A 23,451-nucleotide genomic window follows, 5' to 3' on the forward strand; every position below is an offset into this window, starting at 1 on the left:
GGCGGGTGAACATGGAATTGAAACATTTGGGGGTGGATCATACATTTGAATTGGTATAACAGAAGTAAGTTCTAGATAGTTAGACGCACTTGACACACTTGATGCTGAGATGCTGATGCTATGCTGAGATGCTGCCCGATTTTGCTGCAATCTGACTGAAGAATCCAAAACTAGGGAAATTTGCGGAACAACCGAGGAGGCACATCTAGGAAGGGGTCCGGACGAGCCTGAGCCGGAGAGAGTAGCACCAGAGAGGGGTATAACGCTGGCGTTACACTAGAAGGGGTCACCTTTCCTTGTCCTGAATCTGTCCTGAATCCTTGACTCTCTGATGTCAGGGTCCTCACACCATTCTAGGTAAACATATCTGTAGGGCAAATGCTCCGCACTTGGTCTCTGTTCTTTCTCTCCTCAGGTGCTGTCATTGCAAGAATTTATTAATGCGAACTGTTTATAAACTAACTGTACTATTTTTCCTGATGGAGACTTCTGGCATATTCATGTGTATGTTGATTTGACTCACAAAATTATTAATTCAGATAAACTTTTAAAACTCCTTCTGAGTCTGTGGTTCTTTAAATTAAAGTTGAATGTATTATTGTTTTCCTCCCTATTCTAATCTACTACTAGATCTTTATAAAGTGCATTTACTCAAGAGACAGGAATGGTAAGAATACTGGTGAAAAGGTTTCCTAGGGTAATATAAAATTGATAACCAGTGTATATTTGCCAGCTCATTGCATGTATGACTGTATATGGGCCCAAATTGAGTGTTGTGTGTGTGAATGTGTAGAGCTGGTAAACTCTGCTGCATCAAGGGGAGTAGGAGTGCTTTGGACAAGGGCATAGTTATGGGGGCCATTTAAGGGAGTCAAGCTGGTAGGGAAAGGCACTCCCTGTAAAATGGTCTAATGGCATTGCCGACGAGGAAAACAATGTCTGATGTCCGGCTGGGTAGGTGATAGCCGAGGGGTGAACCAGAGCCAAATTCCTAAATAAACTGCATAGGACAGCATCACAGGGCTTCGGCCAACGTTGCTGGGGCACCAAGGTAAGTATATTAGAAATCGTTTATAAAGCGCTGGCTTGACCCGGGTGGTCTCTGAGCGCTTAACATGAGTAAGGTGTACAGTGGGTTACATAAGTTCCTGGAGCATAAACATAGCAAAGACAAATAACAACAAAAAAATGTGATTTCAAAATTACATCAGTTACTTAGTACATTTAATAACAATGGAGAACAAGTTCTATGGATCATGGTGGGAGGGGGGGAAAAGTAAAGGGGATTAGAAAGCATATCTGCTCTGGCAGATCAGTCATGGAGGAAAGTACTTCACGAGACAATAAAAGTCAGAGTATGCAAGTCTATAAACCGGTAAGGGTTAAGTGAAAGAGCAACATCTAGTACCTTATACCATCACTGCATCGGGTGAAAAAAGAAAGAAAAGGCATGGGTCCGAAACGAGACTCAAGGGTGCTTTACTGTGACCAAAAAAAGAAGTGAGGGGTGTGTGAGTCATAAGAAGGGGTCAAACTAAGGCAAAGGTCAGGCTGGCAGCAAAGGAGGTGACCAGCGGCAAGAATTGATCATGAGATTCAGGCATAGCCGCAAGATGGAGGATCAATGTCATGGACCCCAAGAACTTCAAAACAAAATGGAGGGGTTGCGGGAGAACAGAAATCCAACAACAAGGTCAAAGAAAAAGAAACAAATCCCATGAGAAGGGCTGGATGAGGAATGCAGCCACCATATCTGGCAGAAGTCGACGAAACCATTCACGGGTGGTCTTCGTCAGGGAGAGTCAGCGCGGGCGTCCATAATGCAGCAAAAACGTACTAGGAGAGCAGCTGCGGGGACAGGAGGACACACAGATTCGGAGAAGAAATAGGGGGATCAAGCTCACCGGTACAGGGCAGCTGCGTCTCAGCATTTCTGTCTCTGCCCTTGTTGATGGAAAGAGACTCATGAGTCCATCTGACCTCCTGGATTCTCAAAGCGTTGCAGCATTTTCGTTGATCCAGGAAGGTGCCGCGATAGGCATCGGGGTAATCACCACATCCGAGGCTCATGTGGGGCCCAATGAGTGTCCACATAACACCGTGCAATCTCCCTGCTCAAAATTACATGTTCCGTTTTCTCCATTTAACACCATGTTTCTCCATACTATATTCCAAAAGATGTTCCTTTTTAATCCACATGTACAGTGTCGTGCTTTTTGAATGCTTCCCATGTTCAAGATGTGCCCATCCAGACCTCTGTCAAGAACACAATCAAAATGCAAGGTTCGTTCAGAGCAGCATTTCTTTATTATAACCCAATACATTTCGGGCTTTCACAAGCCCCTTGTCAGGGGTAATCTGCAAATTACAATTTAAAAAACACACCATTACTACTTTTATGCTTTGTGTCACCTGAAAAAAATCATGAAAAAAATCAACCATATTTCCCTTATTTGTTTCATCAAAACATACTAAGACAAACCCCTTCCCTTTCCATGTAGATTTAAAACAAATCAAAATCAGAAATCACTCCGGGACCCAACGAATCTATTCCGCATTCCTACCTCCTGCCATACATCTAACTTTTAGACATGACCCTCCCGTGTCAACCCTTCTCATTTCCAAACTTTCCTTACTCTCCATGCCATCGCACTCCATTTGCCTACGATCAATCATACTCACCACGCGCTCATCACTCACCATCACTTTCTCTAACCTCTCACGCATTCACGCTATCCTATTTCCCCTTACATTCATACTTAAGCCTAATCAACACTCACTCTCACGTAACCAGACCACAACCAATCACATACCTGCCAAAATTACATCCCTCTTTTCACTTCGTTTCTGCCTCCATGGTACATGGGAAGCATTCAAAAAGCATGACACTGTACATGTGGATTAAAAAGGAAAAACTTCTGGAATATAGTATGGCGAAACATGGAGTTAAATGGAGAAAACGGAATGTGTAAATTTGAGCAGGATTGTAAATCCACTTTCGCTGTGCGACTGGGTATGGAGCGAAGTGACGCTCCCCACAGTATGGATAAATAAACATACACACATACATTTATATGCGTGTTTTTTAAGTAAGTATAAAATTCATATATTTTTTCAAATTTACTAACTATATTTATATTACTGTTAATATATTTAAGCCCTAATTTGGATGTCAGTTGGAGTTGCCTCCGACTGACATTCATGTGGTTTCGAAACCGACCGACCTTGGGTCGGCGGTCTGAAACCGCAATTTTGATGCCACCGCACATGGTGCAGTCGCAAACTCCCTTTCCCCATGGGAACTTGTGCGGCGGTTGGAAACCGGCCACAACACAAGCTCTCATAGAGAAATGGGAATCACTGTAAATCCCTACACTGTGTGGCATGCACCTCTTGGTGCCTGACACACGGTGCAGGAATTTACAGGGGGGCACCATAGATTACTCATCGGCCTCCAACCGGAGGCTGCTTTCTGACAAGCTTTCCATATCAGAAAGCCCGACATCGAGAGCCTGTTGGAAACCAACGTCATAATCCTGATGGCGGAAACTCCGTCCGTATGGGATTATGGTGGCGGCTCCTTGAGACCGTTGGAAGCCAGCCGGAATGACCAGGCGGTTTGATATTCTGACCATTGTAATCGTAATACAGCGGTCGGAATTCAAACCAAGGACATCCTAATTAGGGCGTAAGTGTTTACTATTTTTAACTATATATAAGATAAAAAACAAAAAAAATTATTCAATATTAGTGTACAATGATATTGGACCCCACCTGAGTCCAACGCTTTCCCTACTGTTGCACAGACTGAAGTGGAATAGTAAATCTTACCCCTCCTAAGTCCAGCGCTTTTCCTACTGTTGCACAGACAGGAGTGGGAATCGTAAATTTTACCCCTCCAGGGTCCAACACTTTCCCATTGGAGTGGGAATAATACATGTATTATTCCTACAATTTTATAGTTTTGTTTTTATTGTTTACATTTATATTATTATGATGCTTCTGTGTATTTAACATTATATTATTTTTATTTAGTAATGTTTGTAATATGTAATATATTTTTAGTAAAATGCAATTTTTTATATTGTTTACTTTTTTGTGTAATTAAATTGCCATGTTTAAAAAAAAATCCAGGTAATTTGTTATGGGTTTTGAAATTATTATGTGTGTGTGTATATATATATATATATATATATATATATATATATATATATATATCACTTTCAAGCCACGATTCGCGTGCTCTCAGGATAAGGAACTCAGCATCAATAAAGTTCCCACAATAGTGTTTAATCCACAACGCGTTTCAACTTCCAACTAAGTCTTGATCACGTGAATTGTGCAGACCAAAGAGGTAACTGATATAGACCGGTATGAGTACTAAACATAAAGAAGGACACCATGTTCTGTTGGCAGACATCTTGGAGTGGATAAAGATCTTACTATTACGTTCAAATAAGTAAACAAAATAATATTCAGTGTACAATTACACATCAATAAGTTCATCGATCTGAACAAGTTTTCTGTTAAGCACAGTACATTTCTTATGGATTAATATATCATAATGAATGCGGGGGCGCAAGAGTCTCGGTGATTGCCAAAATGTAAATGCTAATAAAATAAAAGACGGGCACCACCCGCTGTGGCAAGTGTCACAAGCATCAATTTTGAATACATGTAAGAAAGTAAAATACATATTGAAAAAAAACTTGAACGTAACCACGTATCAAACACAGCACCATGTTGGTCAATCAAAGAAAGCAACGCAAAAAATGCCTTGCATTTTTCACAGTATTGTATGCAGCGAATGCATGAGATTATTGGTGAGTCAGGAGTAGCTGCCACCAAAGTTGCGCTTTAGTCAAATGTGTGTAAACCTCATGCGAAATTCAACCATGTTACAACTTTATCAACATACAAATGCAACAATGCCATGTCTTAATGTGCATTGCCATACAATCAATGTAAATAAATACGAATTAAGGAATCATGTCTGTGGAGCTAAAGATGTTGAACTTCAACATTGCTAGTGTAGATGACAAGTGCCTGAAATTGCAACACATAGGGAGCATCTGGCAGGAGAGTAATGTACCAAGTGATAGAAACTCTGCCCGCTGTAATAAAGGCTGGGAGAGAATGTAAATGCATCTACCAAAAGTGAAAAACTGATATATTGGCAAGAGCCGGAGTAAAATCCACAAGATGTCAGTAGGCAAAAAATGAAAAACAGATATAGTGGCAAGTGCCAGAGTCAAATCCACAAGATGTCAACAGGCAGATAATGAAAATCGGACAAACCAGTCCAGTGAACTCACGGCCTCTCGGGTACCTGATTATCAAAGTGCATGATGATGTGACCCAGGAGGAAAAGGGTAGGTGGCCCGTGTAAGTGAATACCAGTGGGGTGGGCCCTTTCCTTTTCTCCTAAAAAAAACGAACAAAACATAAATTAGTGTGTATGTAAAACAAATACTGCTAAACTGTGCACAATAAAATTGCAACACTTCCAATAGTTACAAGTTCCAATGCATATGAAAGGAGGAAAGTTGAGAGAGTCAGAGAAATAGTAAAAACTGGCATAGGCTAAAAATGCAGACATTGCATACATTACAGTTAAATAAACGAAGGGCACAGGAGAAATAAGCCAAAATCAATGGACAAAAGTTAAGGGAATCATTCCTCTTTAAGATGTATGGCCAATTCCTCGTCCTGATTGAGCCCACCCGGGTTCTTAGTTTGGAAATCTATGATGTATTTCGATTCCCTCTGTCTTAAAGCTAGAACCCTGTTACCACCTCTAGGATGTCTGTCAACCTGTTCTAGAACAAAAAATCCCATATAGGCAGAGTTGGAGAAATGTTTCTCATGAAAGTGGTGTGCAACAGGATATTTGGAGTCGTTATTGGTTACTGCCATGCTGTGCTCTAAAATGTGTTTTTTTAGCCATAAAGGTAGTGCTGCCAATACACCAGAGTCCACAGGGACACTCTATAGCATAAATAACGAAAGTGGAGTTGCAGGTAAGAAATTGTGTTAGCTCCTTAGTGATACCATTATATTGTACCTGAAATTGACTATTCCTGCAGGCCTTACAATGGCCACAGGAAAAGAAGCCACTGAGGCCATGCTCATATCTCTTGGGATAAACAGTAATGTCGCTATGGACTAACATATTAACATGTCCCTGACATTTCTCCCTCTTCTGTATGTTAAACTGGGTCTGTCAGGAATGGTATCACCGATGGTGTTATCGGATTTGAGAATGTCCTAATGTTTAGATAAAATGTGTTTGATGTCCTTGACATCAGAGCTGTATGTCATGATCATTCTGGTTTTGTTGTCACATGTGTCTGAAGGTGTGTGGGGTGTTTCAGAGATGGTTTGGGATCTGTCCACCCCATCTGCTCTCTCTTTAGCTCTCTTGAGCACCCAATTGGGGCAGTCTCTTTCTCTGAAACATTCCACTATGGTCTTGCTTTCTTGTAAGTAAGCTTCGTTGGTATTGCAATTTCTTTTGGCCCTCAGCAGTTCCCCATAGGGGATGCTCCATTTGAGGGCGTCTGGGTGGCTGCTGAGGGAATGGAGGACACTGTTGCCCACAGTGGCTTTCCTAAATAGGGTCGAGTGAACCTGATTCTGTCTGATTTCCAGACTAATATCAAGATATCCTGCCTTGTCTTTGCTAACATTACTACTGTGTATGATATTTCAGTCGTTGAGTTTGTTAATAAACTCGAACGCCTCTTGTTCAGTTCCTCTCCAAATGATGAACAAATCGTCGATGTAACGAAGCCACATTGACACGTGTTCGAAACACTCTTTGAGGTCGGTGTCTGCAAATATATATTCCTCCCAGCGTCCCATGAACAGATTCGCAAAACTAGGTGCAAAATAAGATCCCATGGCCGAACCCGTGACTTGTCTGTACAGGGTACCATTGAACATAAAGATATTGTTCGTCAGACAGTATTCTGTCATTTCTAACAGCATCTGACTATGTTCACGGAATCTCACTGGCCTGGTGTGGGGATAATATGCACATGCCTCTAACCCTTGTGTGTGATCAATAATAGTATAGAGACTGTGTACATCGAGGGTAATGAAAAGAGAGTCATCTGTCCACAGTATGTCCTGTATCTTATTGAGAAAATCCTTGGTGTCCCTGATATAACTGGGTAGTTTAACAACGTATTCCCTGAGAAAATGGTCCACGTATTTGGAAATGTGTTCTGCTACACTCCCTCTTGACAACACAATGGGACGTCCTGGTGGTTTGATGGGGTCCTTATGCACTTTTGGGAGAAGGTAAAGTACTGGGAGTACTAGGTGATCTTTTTTGAGGTAGCGGAATTCCTCCCACACCAGAATTCCTCTGTCTTTCCATGTGGTAAGCCTGTCTCAAATGGTCACAATACTGTTGTTGTATATGTCCATAGTAATGGGCAGGTAAAAATTGGTATCATCGAGTTGTCGGGAACCCTCAGTGATATATTGCTCCCTATCCAAAATGACTACATTGCCACCCTTGTCTGCAGGGCCTTGACCCCCTAAGCCCTGGGGACCGCCACCCCCTGGGGCTTTTCTTAAATATTTGCGGGGGAACATGGCTCCCCCGCAGCCACGGGGACCACCATCCCCCGGGGCTTGTTTTAAAAAAAATAAAGAACCTGTGTGGGGGGGCTCGTGCCGCCCCACAAGCCCCGGGAACCGCCACCTCCCCGGGGCTTTGCCAATGTTGGGAAGGGGGCCGTGCGGCCCTCCTCCAGGAGCCCTTGATGGCCCTGGGGACTGCCAGGGCCATCTCCTGCAGTGTCCCTGGCTGCCCACCCCGGGACACTGCTGTTTGCAATGACGGCTCCCGCCCTTTCATTGCAAACTGCTTTAATTCATTGAAGCGAGAGCAGGGAAACCTGCTCTCGCTTCAATGAAGCAAAGCAGATTGCTTTTCCACACTGGGAACTGCATGTCAGCAGCTCCCCATGTGGAAAAACAATGCCGACTCCTGCAGGACGCGGGGAGCCGGCGGGACCGTGGGGGCATTGGGGCTGCCCCCACTGTCCCCAACGGATAGGGCCTGCCCCAGGGGATGGGGTCCCCGGGGCTAGAAGTGGCCTGGGAGGGGGGCCCCGCAGCCCCCCTTCCCAAAATAAAAAATAAAAATAATTTTTTTTAAAAAGGCCGGCCCCGGGGGATGGGGTCCCCGGGGCCAAAATTGGCCTCAGGAGGGGGGCCACGCAGCCCCCCTCCATAAAAAAAAGAAAATTGTGGCCATACCCTGGGGGGATGGGGTCCCCAGGGCCAGAATTGGTCATGGGAGGGGGGCACACGCGGCCCCGTTCCTGTTCATTTTTAATTTTTTTTTTAAAGGGGTCAGGCCCTGGGGATGGGGTACAGGGCCCACACAAAGGGAAAAGAAGGGGGCCACACAGTCCCCCTGGGACAGTGGTGAAGGGAGGGGGCGGGCCTGATGTGACATATGTGCAAACACCCACTGTGGCACGCTTTAAGTTAGGGAATTAATTCCCCTTCAATCCTGAAGGCTCCTGGGGGCCAACTAGCCCACCAGGTACCTCCAGTAAGCGCCACAGGGCTGCGTTGCAGAGAGGTGGTCCAGGCCACGCTCCTTTTTACACCTCTCTGCAACGCAGCTCTGTGACGTGTACTGGCAGTACCTGGTGGGCTAGCTGGACCCCAGGGACCCTCAGGATTGAAGGGGACTTAATCCCCCAACTTAAAACGCGCCATGGGGCTCGTTTGCACAGTGGTGAAGGGAGGGGGCGGGGCCTGAGGTGACATATGTGCAAACACGCCCTGTGGTGCGTTTTAAGTTAGGGAACTAATTCCCCTTCAATCCTGAGGGCCCCTGGAGGCCAACTAGCCCACCAGGTACCTCCAGTAAGCACCACAGGGCTGCGTTGCAGAGAGGTGGTCCAGGCCACGCCCCTTTTTACACCTCTCTGCAACGCAGCTCTGTGGTGCTTACTGGAGGTACCTAGTGGGCTAGTTGGACCCCAGGGACCCTCAGGATTCAAGGGGACTTAATCCCTCAATTTACAATGCGCCAGGGGGCGTGTTTGCAGAGTGGTGGAGAAAGGGGGCATGGCCTTTATCTACCTCTCACCAATCCCGTTGTGTGGGGTTTACTGGAGGGAAAAGGTAGGCTAGTTGGCCTCTCCTCCTCCACAGTCCTGATGAAGACCCGCTTGTGACACTCCACCAAGCGCCCATAGAGTTGAAACGTCGACGATCTAGTTTGGCACAGATTGCAGGACATAGTCGCTATCAACTATACAATTTGTTTAACGTACTTGTCACTGCTTCTTGAATTTGGTTCTCCAAAACAAACCGCATCCCCCCACCACCACCTTACTGCACTGTGTATCTATATCACCACTGAGCACCACTATCTTACCATTGTGTATCACTGTATGAATTTTGAAGTGCAAAAATTCTGCAATGTATTTTTGTTTCATGTAATTTGGTTCGCATGACGAATGCTATTAATTCTGATACATAAATTAATGAAAAACCCTTTTTCTCTGTTCTTGTTCCTTCCCCCATTTGCTTAAGAAATGTTCTGGCTTTCAGAAATGTATCATATGTTATGCTGAAGTAACTACGGCTGACTACAATACGCATTGTTTCTACCCAAGGGAACCATTGTTCTTTATATATCAAATACCCAGGTTCCTAGGGACACAGGGTCACCCCATTTTGTTAATATACAAAATGTATTAAAGCATCAATTCGAAGAAAATTAACATCAATAAAATGACTTAGAAATGGGCAGATGGGTGTTTGATTTGTAAAGTCCAAGTTTATAGTCAATTACTGGCTGCTGTTTTCCCAATTTGCAAAAAGCTTGAGTTTGACAGGACTCATGAGCAGGCTTTTCCTTATTCCCAAACTAATAAATCACAGGGCCGCATGTTCACACAGAGAACACGAGGCGAGGAGATGATGCAACTGAGCATTGTGCGTTGGAACAGGGATATCATGGGGTCAGCAGGGAGTAGGCACACATAGAGAGGAGATGAGTACCTACTCCAATATGGTCGAGCGAGTTTACTTATTTACATCTGCACTGTTTCCTCACCTTCACCTGCCACACACAATATGATGCTGCTTAGTCAGTTCGAGTGCATTACGCAGGAATATTGACACGATTTAAAACGGTAAAATGTGTTGAAAATGTGGCACTTCTTTCATCTTCATAAAATTTAAATAATGAGATTACCTGCAGTGCAAAGTGTAACATGCTACTTATTGCTGCTGTTGAAGTGGGAGAAAATTAAACTGAAGAGTTAACTTTATATTTATTTGGAGTCCATAAAACTCATCATTTAAATGTAATCCCATTTCCAAGTGTTCCATTTACAAACTCCAGGCATCTTGCTCCCAGTGGCCTGTAGACAAGGTGCTATATGTATTACAGAAAAATAGAGCCATTTGTTTCAGTGGGAGGAATTTAAAGTGAAGAAACATGCTTCATAAAACATTAAGACGCAATTAGCTTTATTGAAAGTGTGAGAAAAACAGTAAGCCCTTGATTACAAGTTTGGCGGTCTTGCAGCTGGTCGCCCCGCTGCAAGACCGCCAAACCTGTAGTCAGACCGCCCGATGGATTACTAGTCAATCCTGTGAGGGCAGTCCTGCTGCCATGGTCCACAGCAGTGCGTATCTAAGGCTTATAGGTGTGCCTTAGACGTACACCACAGTAAGACTGCTGCAGCCCATTCCTGCACAAAAAGAAATGCACAATGTTGTGCATTTCATTCCATGCAGGAACAGAGGGTGAAAAAATACAGGGGGGCACAACATGTGCCCGCTGCATGTATAACCATGCACAGAAGTGACAGGGGCCCTGATAGGACCCCCTAAGTTTCCTCACTGCCACCCTTTTCATGGCAGGCTCACCACCATGAAAAGCCGAGCAGTGAGGAAACTCGTAAGTGGCACCGCCAGCATATTGCAGCCCCTGCCACTGGATCATGATCCCCAGCGGTTTTGGAGGGCCTGTGGTGGTCTCACAGCCGCACTTGTAATTTGGCGGTGCTCGGACCACCACCGTGGTTACAGCGGTTCTATTGACCTCCATAGTCATAATCAGCCAATATGACTTAATGTTTCATAGAAATATTATTTTTCACTTTTGATTTTTCCCATTTAAAAAAGAGGACTGAATTTATCAGTTATAAATATGGTACAGTGCCTACTGGCAACTGGGAGCAAGAGGCCTGCTGTTTGTAAATGCGACACTTTGAAATGGGAGAAAATTAAAATGAAGAGTTAACTTAATCATTAAGGTAACTTTTCATTTTAATTTTCTATAGAAGCATTCAGAAACATCATTTTATTCTCACAGTCCAATATTGAGTTGACAAGGACTTATTTAAGAGTTCTCCTCAGTGCTTCAGTTCTTCCCCTCTGTGCCTTGGGTCATAAATCTGACTCCAGCACTGCTCATTATCAAGCCCTGCTATCTGCAGCCGGAAGAAAAAAAATGGAAATTAACAGAGTCTTCCCTTAACTTTAAAAGAAAAATGTGACCCTGTGCTTTTAAAAAAAAAAAAATTACTCAAGGCTGTGAGCTACTCTGAAGGTATTAACAAGCTACTGGTAGCTCACATTCGACTGGTTGGAGACACCTTACTATACAATGGCTTAATAAATATAGCTAGAGAAAATGTTTCCAAACTGTGTCTCAGGCTGCTCTTTCTGGGGCAGTCGGCGCTGGAGGACCACTTCCATAATATAAGCCAATAACAGTGCTTCATTTGTAAAAGAATAGGTGCCGGTGCCCGTACTTTTGCTCAAAAGCCCGTAGCCAGGACTATCAAATGTTAGGGGGCGAATAGCAAGGGCATATTGTCATGATTCTGCACACAACTCTTCCTCTCAGTGCCAGATTCTCCCTGCCCCTATACCTCACTCTTTCAGATTCCTTTTCATCCTTACTTTCTTTCTCACTGTTTTCCATGTTTCCCTTCCTCTTTCTTTCTTTCATCCTTCTGTCTTTGTCTCTCTCTTGTTCAGTGTGAAAGTCTGATGAGGAAAAATAAGTGCAGGTCCCTATCCCTCAAATTAAGCACAACCTTCGGTGCAGGAGAGCATGTGTCGTCAAGTGCATCAAACGAGGAAGCACGCCACTCTGTTGTGGTGAGGTGTTTCTGTGGAAGATATTACAGTAATCCACTGGCTCGCAGACCGCTGTACTCTGTAACGCTTTCTTATGATTCGCTGTGTCCTCCGATTCGGGCACCGTCACGTGACTTTCAACGCCGGGAAAGTTTACACTATTATTATTAACCGGCTGCTGGTTTCATTAATTATTACACCGCTTGTCACAGCGCAGGACAGCGACACGTCTTTAGCATGTCAGAGATGTGTTGTCAGTTACTATTACAGTCCGGTTAAATGCATATTAACGACAGATATTCCCCGCTCATCTTCTGTGACGAGATGCATCAAAGCATCAAGTGGAAGAAATTAAGATCAATAAAATGACTTAGGAACGGACAGACGGGTGTTTTATTTGTGCTGTCTAAGTTTATGGTCAATTCCCGACTGCTTTGTATTTTTTTTCCCAATTCCAAAATGCTCGAGTTTGGCAGGACTCATGTGCAGGCGTTTCCTTATCCCCGAATTAATAAATCACGGGGCCCACGTGTTCACTTCGCACAGAGAACACGAGACGAGTCGATGACGCAAATGCGCATCGTGCGTCAGAACAAGGAAGTCATGGGGTCAGCACATAGACAGAGAGGAGACGGGTACCTACTCAGATGAGATCCAGCGAGTTTCCTTATTTACACCTCCACTGTTTCCTCACCTGAACCCGCCACACACAATATGATGCAGCTCAGTCGGTTCGAGTGCATTACGCAGGAATAATGACACGATTTAATACAGTTATAAATGCGTTGAAAATGTGGCACTTCTTTCATCTTCATAAAAATTAAATAATGAGATTTCCTGTAGTGCAGAATGTAACGCGCTGTTTATTGCCGCTGTTGAGGGTATGGAGGGGCATAGAGGCTGGAGTGAGACGCAACAGCCCGCCCTGCCTCAGCAGTGATAATAAGCAGCTCACCCCTCCCTCTCAGGTGACTTGCGTCTTTGGTTTGTTTAGGCCATGTTCTTTTACAAGCGTAACAATGATAAACTAAAGTGCTTAACAAGGCCCTGGTCCCAATATCATTAAAAGGGGCGTGAGAAGGACCCCGAGTGCTTGTTAAGGGCAAGCGATGGTAACGTGGAATCTGAGCAGCAATGGGCAGGGATGGCACAGGTGAGTCACGCCCAACTATGGCAAGAACCGTAAAGATGAGTCTGTACTAGGGTCATTATTCTACGAATCTGATTATATGAACTCTCCTATTTCCTATAACATGATTTCTAGGGTTGCGTCGATTTTCACTGGTATGAAACACGTATCTTCAATTCCAATTTGTAGCGTAAGGCATGGTGAAACGTGCGCTATCTTGTCATATTTACATAAACCATCCACCTGCAGGACACCCCTGGCAACTCTCTCCCACGACCCTCGCGTTTCTCTGTGCGCTTCGAGCGCTTGTGCGGCAGTTAATACAAGCACAAATAGTGATACATAGAAATCTATACATGACAGACAGGCAGATAGATAGACAGACAGACAGACAGACAGACGGACCGACCACACAAAGCATTTTCCGTTGTTATGCATCATTCACATTCATTTCTCGCGTTCAACAATTTTACTAATTAGATCCGCCTAAGTATTCTGAATATTAAACAAAGAGAGAGAGAGCCCTTGTTAATTAGAACATAATTTAAACTTTGAAATGATCTCGCCCATGAAGTAATTTAATTAGCATGCTAGTGTGTTAACCGCCTTGTGAGGGTGCGTTGGGCTCCTCCCTCCGCAGTATGTATTTATTTATCGGCTCGAGGAGGTCCCCGCGCAGCGCCCATGAATTATAGATGCGCCGGCCAGCGCCTCTCAGCACCGACCTGCGATTTACAGCGCCCAGTGCGCGCCCCACGAGCGGGGCCGTCGCGCTCTTTTCACTATTATGAAAACTAATAAATTCGTCAAGCCGAATTAGTCACACAAATCAGATGAGGCCTAGCGGATTACATATTGAAGCGCTGCGTCTGCCGCGCGCAAATGAAATTTCAATCTAATAATTCCTTCCTGGCCAGGCCGTAATTTGCTTAGAGATGTTGTTCTACTTCTTCCAACGCGCTTTTCGCGCCCATAATTAAATGAACCTCCAAGCTTTTAACTTTGATTTATTTCATTTCTGGGAGGGGACGACGGTGAATACCTTTACAATGCCTTTATTTTTTCTTTTTTTTTTCTTGTTGTTGTTTTTCCAGAGTTCCTTTACATATGTAACAAGCATTCTGAGTCCAAATCGTAAGCATATTGTAAACACTTGTGTGCAAACTGGCACTGCGCTGAACAGAATAAGGGCCCGCTATGGTGCGTGGGGCGGCCTGGTGTTAATGCACAGAATGTTGTGACGTCTGCTGAGGAGAGAGACATTTTTTAGGGGACTTGGAGGCCTTGAAAGGCGCTTAAAACATGTTTCGCACAGGAAGTGGCCACGGGTCACAACAACGGGGCCGGTTGTGTTGTGTGCTTCACAGCAAGGAAGGTGTAACAGTGACGACCGAGAAGCAGGCAGATGTAATCGCACCGGCCGTCGGGGTTTGTGTGAGAGCCGGCCTGCTCAGGACACACCCTGCCACCTCCCCTGGCTGCAGTGTGTGACGCCATGCTGCAGGCTGCCCCTGTGACCAGGCCCAGGCTGGGCATGGAGGGGTGCCAGCACGTGCCTATTAATAGCAGCAGCCTCAGGCCAGTAGGAATGCTGCTCGGAGGATGTTTTACGGTTGCGTCTGCCTGTGTGGAAGGGGAGGGGCTGGGGTATACATGGGGTCTGTCAGGCTGGAATGGAAGGGTGAGACAAGTGTCTCACCGCCGAGTGGGAAGTCAGATTTGTATGGTATATTCCAGGAGGAAGGTTTCTATGTGGAGAGCAGATGGTTATATGAGCAGAGGTGTGTGCGCAGGGAGGGGGCGGACAGGTTAGGGGGAGTGGGGGGCTGGGGCAGGGGTGCAGTTTACGTGAAGTGCTGTTCGGTGCAAAGTTGAGGATAGGAGCGAGGTACAGTGAAGGGAGGTGCTGGGGGGAAGTGCTCAAATAGGCGATGTGTTGGAAGGAGGTCCTATGTGGGAGTGGAGTGTGAAGGAGGGTGATGGACTGAGGAAGGTGTTCCAAAGAGGGGCAACCGTGTGAGGGGGACACGTGCCTAGAGAGATGGATGCTGGAGTGCAGAATAGGGGTGCTGAGAGAGAGGTGTGAAAGGGATGCTGGGGGAAGAAAGGACCTGTGCGGAAGGTGTGTTGGGAGGGATGGTAGTACTGTGATGGGTCGCCCTGGAGGGAGTGAGGCTCTGGAAGTAGGGGTGGTGGAGGTGAAGGCTAAAAGGATTGCTGAGGTCGCCGTGAGGGGAGGGGGTGCCGGCGCAGGTGCTGGAGGAAAGGGTCTTGGAGTGAAGAGGTTCTGTTGGAGGAAGGTGCTTTGAGAGAGGTGCTTTAAGGAGGAAATATTGAAGGCAAGTGAGTTGAGGTATCGAAGTGTTGAGATTGAAGGCTGTTTGAGGGAGGGGGTAGTGTGGGATGAAAGTCCTGTGAGTGGTGCTGTGAGAGGAGATCTTGGAGGCGCTAATGCCGCTATTTATGTGTGGGGGAGTGGTGTTACAGGGACGTCCTGCGGGGTGGGGAATGCTTTGAGGGAGGGAAGTCTTGGAGGGGAAATAGTGATTTGCTGGAGGTGGGGCGTGGAGGTGTTGGTGGGAGGTATCAGTGGCGAGGCGGATCTGGGGCTCTGGAGGGCAGGGAGAGTAAGCACACACCCGCTGCTTTAGGGAGCCACAGCGCACTCACAAACACAGGCTGGACGCTGGTCCCTCCGCAGCCAATCAGCGGCCCCGGCGAGGGGGGCGGGGCCGCTCTTCGGAGCCTGGGCGGGCTTGGCGCTGCTCACTCCACCTGCTGCAGGGCCGGCGCTGCTAGGAGCCGGACACAGACAGCGGGACCAGAGCTCGTTCAACGCCAGCAGAGTCCAGGCTGCAGCCCGGCCTCGGCCCCCCTCCGCCGCCAGGATGATGATGATGTCGCTGAACAGCAAGCAGGCATTCAGCATGCCCCCCGGCCTGCACGAGCCCAAGTACTCAGCGCTGCCCAGCTCCTCAGCAGCGCCCTCCGGGGGCTCCCCCAGCCTGAGCAGCAGCCGCGCCGGCGCTTCGGAGGCCATGAGGCGCTCCTGCCTGCCTACCCCGCCGGTGAGTACAGAGGGCAGCCGCTCCCTTCGCCTCAGCGCAGCACAGCCCGTCCTTCCATGCAGGTCCAGAAAGAGGTGTTCACTGAAGGGACACGACACGTTCTCCATGAGAGCCTGGCATACCCTTCATGGCCATTTACTGGCAGCTCTCCAGAGCTCACTGCCCGCACCCACATAGTCACCCGGGGATCCGAGATATCCCTTCCCTGGCACCTCTCCACTGCTTGATGGCAGGCATTCAGTGACACTCCTCCGTTCCCCTACAGTGGCCCCTCTCCGGAGGTCACTTACTGCCTGTAGGTATGCATTCAGGGACTTGCTCTCTGTAGCCCCACACTGGCCCCTCTTCAGATGTCACAGCTTGAAGGCATGCATTCAGGGACTTCCTATCCATGCCCCTACAGTGGCCCCTCTCCGGAGGTCACTTACTGCCTGTAGGCATGCATTCATGGACTTGCTCTCTGTAGCCCCACACTGGCCCCTCTTCAGATGTCACAGCTTGAAGGCATGCATTCAGGGACTTCCTATCCATGCCCCTACAGTGGCCCCGCTCCAGAGATCACTTACTGCCTGTAAACTTTCCATTTACCTCTTCCAAATTTCCTACGTCTTCAACCCGGGCGGGCAGAAATGATGTAACTATGCTTAGGAGACGCAGCATGCAACCTGACACATCCCTCAAACCCCCTTCACTGGCAGCTCTAGTGCGTGCGCTCAGAAGTACCCGTCCACTCTCCTCTTACCCCTGCTAAGGAGCCATTATCTCCAGTTAACGCACGTCTGTAAAATGATTTATTCCGAGCTCCCTCGTGACACAACTCTAGAGATGCGCTTGCGAGTTCTCCCTTTACCTTTGCGGGGAGCTCAGTCCTGGCTGCGGAATGTTCCACTAGGAGGCACTTCTGGCTAATTCCCCCTCCTTCTAATACCCGCCTGACAGGAATTCTGCTGGTGGCATTAAGTATTCTGCTAGCGCGTTAGTTCACTCGCCAACTCTTTCCGCGTTTGTTAGAAAGTCAACGTCGTTTGCGCAGTTTTCCACAATCTGCTGTTTTCTTCATTCTCTGAAAATCACATTCCCACATTCACGCCCAAAAAACTGAAAACGTGGCAGCGAACGTGACCTCTAGTAATTGCCGGGACACCTTAAGCCTCTCAACCCCATGGCACTGTTATATAGGTCGTCAATGCTGTGTGTTTCCTCCTGACTGTTGGTGAGGAAAGCGTTGCTGTTTGTGCCATTTACACAATACACCCGTTGAGTCTGCGCATGTTCTGCCTCCACACCTCTCCGGTGGGAGCTGTCCAGCCCACACTCGCAGACTCTGCCCTTGCTTATGTAGGAGTATCGTAAGGCTTTGTTTTCCACCAGGGTTTATTGTGCACTTAAGCGTTGTGTGATGAGTCCACAGCTGTATTTCCCCGCCCTTCCTCTGCTGTTTCTATGCCCTGCGTTTAAGGACCTCAAACCCTGCCTGGTATGCTCCAGTATTCTTGTCTGTCTCAGCCAGGCAATGGCGCTGGGTGCTCCCATCTGCACGGCGGTCAGAAACGAAGGTCCCGTAGCCCAAGCCTGCCACGACCCCTCTACAGCGCACAATCATCAGCGGTGACTGCATAGTCTGCATTCCCGTTGCTGTTCCAACAACACCAACTTCAATACATACGAAAGGGGCACCACACCAAGGTGCACAGTCCAGTTCCATCTATTAGGGCGCCCTACATAACACAGTCAATTAGGTGCCATAACAGGGTGCCTTACGGAATACAGTTCAGCTTGACCTATCAGAGCACCTTTCAGAATACAGTCCACCAACACCTGTTTCATTGTACTTCATAGAATCAGGTTTAGCCCTGTCAATGCACATCACAGAATACTGTCCAAGTCTACCTGTTAGCGCACTTTTTAGAGCACAGCCAACTGTACTTAGATCACGTTTGGGAGTGCAGTCAACTTATGTACTTCACAGAGTAAAGTTCGGCTCTTTATATCAAGGCATCTTGCAGTTCAACTCTACCTGCTAGAGTACCTTACAGAATACAACCTAACTCTACATTGTATCGCACCTTAGATACTACGGCCCAGCTTTACCCATTATTGCACCTTATATAATCCATCTCTATTAGTCATCGCACCTTAGAAAATACAGCCCAACTCTACCATTGCACCTCACAGAATACACCCCAGCGCTGCCTTTTACGAACACTGTCCATCACGACACCTTACAGACTATAGTCCAACTCTATCTGTTAGGACACCTTATAGAATAAAGTCCACGTCTTGTCTTTTACGGCCCCTTACAGAATACAGTTCAACTCTATCTATTAGGGCACTTTACAGACTAAAGCCCATCTTACATAATACATTCCAACGCCACCTGTTAGGGCACATAAGAGAATGCAGTACAACTCTATATTACTGCACCTTAGTCTGTCTATCACGGCACCTTAAACAATACAAAATACAGCCAAAGGGCACTGTTGGGCACCTTACAGAATACAACCAGCCACTACACATTTGACACCTTTCAGAAAACAGTCCAACTCTACATATTAGGGTATCTTTGGGAAGACAGCTCAACACTACCGGTTATAGAACTCACAGAGTAAAGTCCAAGTCTGACATTACAGACACCGATACTTGTTCTTAAACTTTGCAGAATCCTGAGCAACACTAACTACCAATGCACCTTACAGAATGCAGCCCAATCCTACTTATCGCAATTTACTTAATACAGTTGAACTCTGCCCATGGGTAATCGCACAGACTATATTGTATGGTTGCCTACCAGAATCTAGACAAACTCTTCTCATTAGGACACCTTGCGGAATATAATCCAACGCTACTTATTATGATGTTCCACGGGTTCCAATGCTGCTCTACCTAATTGTTACACTTGTTCAATACATTCCAAATCGACTTATTAGGACTCCTTGTGTAACACAGTCTTACTCTATCCTCTGTCACACTTTACAGAACACAGTCCAACAGAAAATGCTCCAATTCCACGCATTAATCACACCTTAAAGAATGTAGGCCAACTCTGCCTGTACTTGCCAGGGCACCTTACATAATACATCCAAATTTAACTTTGAGGGCACCTAAAGGGCATATTACCTACTGCTTAGCATCATTAATCACATGGCCCAACTCTATCCAGGAACGCTGCAGCACACGTTCAGCTTTTCCTGATAGAGAGCTAGAGTTCTTCCTGTTTAATCAAAAACTTTGACACGTTGCACCTTTCTACTAACCTCACTCCTCCTGTGTCCTCCCTCTAAGCACCACAGTTTTGATTTGGCTTTTTCCCTCCCCTGATCTCCCTCTGTAGAGTTCTCAAATGTTTGCAATGTGTGCTGCCAGTCCCAGCCCCCTTATCTGCTTGATGATTTTTTCATACCTGTACAGCAAATCACCCCACACCTCCACGACTCCTATATGCCCCCTCTCTCTCTCTGCCCAACTTATGTATTCAGCAGGTCTTTGCCGCTGGTATTAATTTTTATGACCTGGGATGCCGGCGTGCTCTGTGTTCTCGTCTCCTTTCCCGGACCCTTCTCGTGCCGCCTCTTCATTTTTTAACATTCTGCAAATGTTCGGGGAATTCCCCCGCTGACAAGTAATGTGTGCTTTCTACTTGCCCTTGCAGAGCAATATATTCGGCGGTCTGGACGAGAGCCTGCTGGCCCGCGCCGAGGCTCTGGCGGCCGTGGACATCGCCTCGCAGAGCAAGGGCCATCATCACAGCCACCACCACCACCATCCGCCGCCGCACCACCACCACCACAGCCCCTTCAAGCCGGACGCCACCTACCACACCATGAACACCATCCCCTGCACATCGGCCTCCTCCTCGGTGCCGAGCGCGCACCCTCCGGGCCTGCCAGCGCACCACCTCTCGCACCACTCGCATCACCCGCACCACCACCAGCCCATGGAGGGCGAGCTGATGGAGCATCTGAACCCGGGACTGGCTGCACTGGGCGCCATTTCCGGACCGGACGGCGGGGCTGTCAGCACGCCGTCCGCTGCGCATGCGCACCTGAGCGGCGGGGGCGTCATGAGCGCCATGCACCCGGCGGCGCTGGGCCTCGCGCACGCCGGCCTGCCCGCGCACATGGGCTGCATGGCTGACGTCGACGCCGACCCGCGCGACCTCGAGGCCTTCGCCGAGCGCTTCAAGCAGCGGCGCATCAAGCTGGGGGTCACGCAAGCCGACGTGGGCTCGGCGCTGGCCAACCTGAAGATCCCGGGCGTGGGCTCGCTGAGCCAGAGCACCATCTGCCGCTTTGAGTCGCTCACGCTGTCGCACAACAACATGATCGCGCTGAAGCCCATCCTGCAGGCCTGGCTGGAGGAGGCCGAGAAGGCGCACCGCGAGCGACTGGCCAAGCCCGAGCTGTTCAGTGGCGGCGCCGGCGGCGAGCGCAAGCGGAAGCGCACGTCCATCGCGGCACCCGAGAAGCGCTCGCTCGAGGCCTACTTCGCCATCCAGCCGCGGCCCTCGTCCGAGAAGATCGCCGCCATCGCCGAGAAGCTAGACCTCAAGAAGAACGTGGTGCGGGTTTGGTTCTGCAACCAGAGACAGAAGCAGAAGCGCATGAAGTACTCGGCCGGGATCTAGCGTCCTGGTCTCGTGCCTATGACTCTTTTTGTGGAATATACTGGACAAGACTGAGTGACATGTTTCTATGTACAAACACAAATGTATCTGAACATTTATAAATACACAAACCAGTGGAACTAGCAAGAAACGGTGTCAGGCCAACAAGCCAAACATCAACCAAGCCCGTGACAATTATCAAAGTTTTTCTGGTTAGAAACTAGACACTGGCTTAGCTTCAGCCAGATCCCAACAACACGTTGTAAAAAGGATTGGAATCTTTGATTATTATGTTTTTTATAGGCTCGACGATAAATATGTAAATATTTATAAATATTTCTACGTGAGAACATTTGTGTGCATATGTATATATATATATATATTTATAAATGCAATCAAAACCGTGTTAATCAAAATAATATCAACAAGCTAACACGCCGCTGATAAATCACGGAAACTCCTCGGTCAGAAACTAGGATCAACATTTTCAAGAGCCACCGTTGAACCGATATTAAAGAAGTAAAGAATCTGTCAAGTAAGATGCCCTTTTTATTCATAATCATGCCGAATTTACTGGAGATGAAATAATGTCACGCTACAGTAATTTGTTTTTACTTCCAAACATAAAAAGAAAACGAAGACTGCAATTTTCTTGATGACACCTAATCACAAGTGAGGCATGGTGTGTGCTTCCATTGATTTTGGGGTTTGATGGTGCTGCTGCCTTGTTTTCCTTGTTTACACATTATATGCTATATTATTTTATGGTGTTTGTATCACACAGTTCGGCAGCTCCTTCCTAGAAACGGAGCTGTCGCTGCAATGATTGCTCATTTTGAAACGCTTTTATTGAGCCTGCCAAGCAATCCCTTGTAAATTATTAATATCCCCTCACAGCTCTGGCAGTTTAATTTTCTGGACCTGCTAATTAATCTACCTATTTATTCCAAAACTAAAAGAAAACAAAGGCATTGGAAAGTATGATCTGCTTTGGCGTGCTGTTCAGAAATGTTTATTCGAACATGTCAGGAATTGTTTATCTGCAGCTATATTTTTCAGACACAATACACGTGCATTTTTGTTCTGACATGTCTGATTTGTTATTCTCTGTCCCCGATGAAGCCCTGTCTGCATTAGACTCCAGACTGTGGCGGATTATCCTGTTCGAGCTGATGTTTACATCATTAAATATTTATTCGGGGAGTCCTACAGTGTCCCCCTGAAGATACAATGAGCCAGTTACTAGGGGCACCAGCGGTGCATTTCTTTCTCCCCCTATGGACCACTCTTAGCCCTGTGTATTTGCCCCCCCCCCATGTCAAATGTTATTTGTTTACATTGTTTTTTACTTCCGCATTCGAGATCTGTTTACAAAAAAAAAAAGACTGCGATTCAAAAGAAGAAAAAATATATAGTGTACACTTCTTGTACATTCACATTGTTTGGTACAATTCTTTTAGTACGATTATCAGAAGTGCCACATTTTTTGGCATTCTTATGTACTGTAAATATTTCATTCAATATGGCGCACACATAGATATATTCTTACAGATTTTTGCTCTATTGCTGTCCTGAGGCGATTTGAAGTCTCGACCCTTGTGTCTGATACGATGACGTCGTTTTGTTAAAAGGGTTTATTTAAAAGAGTATTGTATCATGTTATTTATCATGGTGGTGGGCTGTCTTTCGTTGAACAGATGTTTATGTTTTACTGGCAACGTATGTTTGCTGTTCCTTTTTTCATTAAAATATGGAATTGAACCTAAATTGCCTTTTCCTCTTAAATGTTATCACATCATTTTCACATAATTTTTCAGAAATGTTTTTCCGTAATCTGAAATGACTGTAGTGACCATATCTTCGGTGGAATTTAATGCTGTGCACATTGCGCGAAATGCAGTCACCACTTGAAGCGCGCAAAAGGGCTTTGCCCAGCGCAAGAGATTATCATTTTAGATGCTAATGTTCCGGATAGATGCCTGTCTCGTGAGAGCTCTGAAATTGTCAATCATATATGTTATGTGGTGTTGGTAATATTGGAATCCTGAAAATGTAATTTTTTTTTAACGTTATGCTAACAATTCAATTCCGCTCGTCTTTTCACCTCGTGAATGTTCTCTTCAAACGAGAAACATGCACATATGGATGTAAGCGTACATAGTCCACCCTCATATATATGTGGATGAGTGTAGGGCAAATGGGTGAGTCCATATTAGCCGGAAACTCATTTACTGCCTTGAGATAATAAACCCTGCAGGTTTTACTCACGTGGTAAGTGTCTAAAGGTAGCATTCGATGATCACGCTGCCATAACAATGATAATGTGTTTCGTGTATACTGTTTCATACCTCACTATTACCGCTTCTAAGCGCTGTAATTAACATGTGTTATCATTATCACCCCTCCCCAAATTAATGGAATGCATTCAGGAGTCTGGACCTCCAATCTCAAACACGCAGCAGGGGAACGGTCTCCCCAAGTCCGTATTCCTAACCAGGCACTCGGCACCTCTC

The 23,451-nt window shown here is 46.5% G+C and overlaps 1 protein-coding gene across 1 annotated transcript; it reads left to right on the forward strand.

Moving 5' to 3' along the window:
• Window positions 1-16,061: 16,061 nt before the first annotated feature.
• Window positions 16,062-22,633, forward strand: POU4F2 (POU class 4 homeobox 2). The gene is made up of 2 exons (XM_085643266.1): window positions 16,062-16,335; window positions 19,985-22,633. The coding sequence occupies exons 1-2, from the start codon at window positions 16,156-16,158 to the stop codon at window positions 20,957-20,959; spliced, it is 1,155 nt and encodes a 384-aa protein (XP_085499392.1). The 5' UTR covers window positions 16,062-16,155; the 3' UTR covers window positions 20,960-22,633.
• The last annotated feature ends 818 nt before the right edge of the window (window positions 22,634-23,451 follow it).

This window comes from Triturus cristatus, chromosome 2_2, assembly GCF_964204655.1.
Source record: "Triturus cristatus chromosome 2_2, aTriCri1.1, whole genome shotgun sequence".
NCBI lineage: Eukaryota > Metazoa > Chordata > Amphibia > Caudata > Salamandridae > Triturus > Triturus cristatus.

Excerpts from the sequence above, each read along its gene's own strand:
- POU4F2 (XM_085643266.1), top strand. The coding sequence starts at position 16,156 with ATGATGATGATGTCGCTGAACAGCAAGCAGGCATTCAGCATGCCCCCC. Across the intron at positions 16,336-19,984 it reads CCTGCCTGCCTACCCCGCCG|AGCAATATATTCGGCGGTCT; the intron begins GTGAGTACAGAG and ends TTGCCCTTGCAG.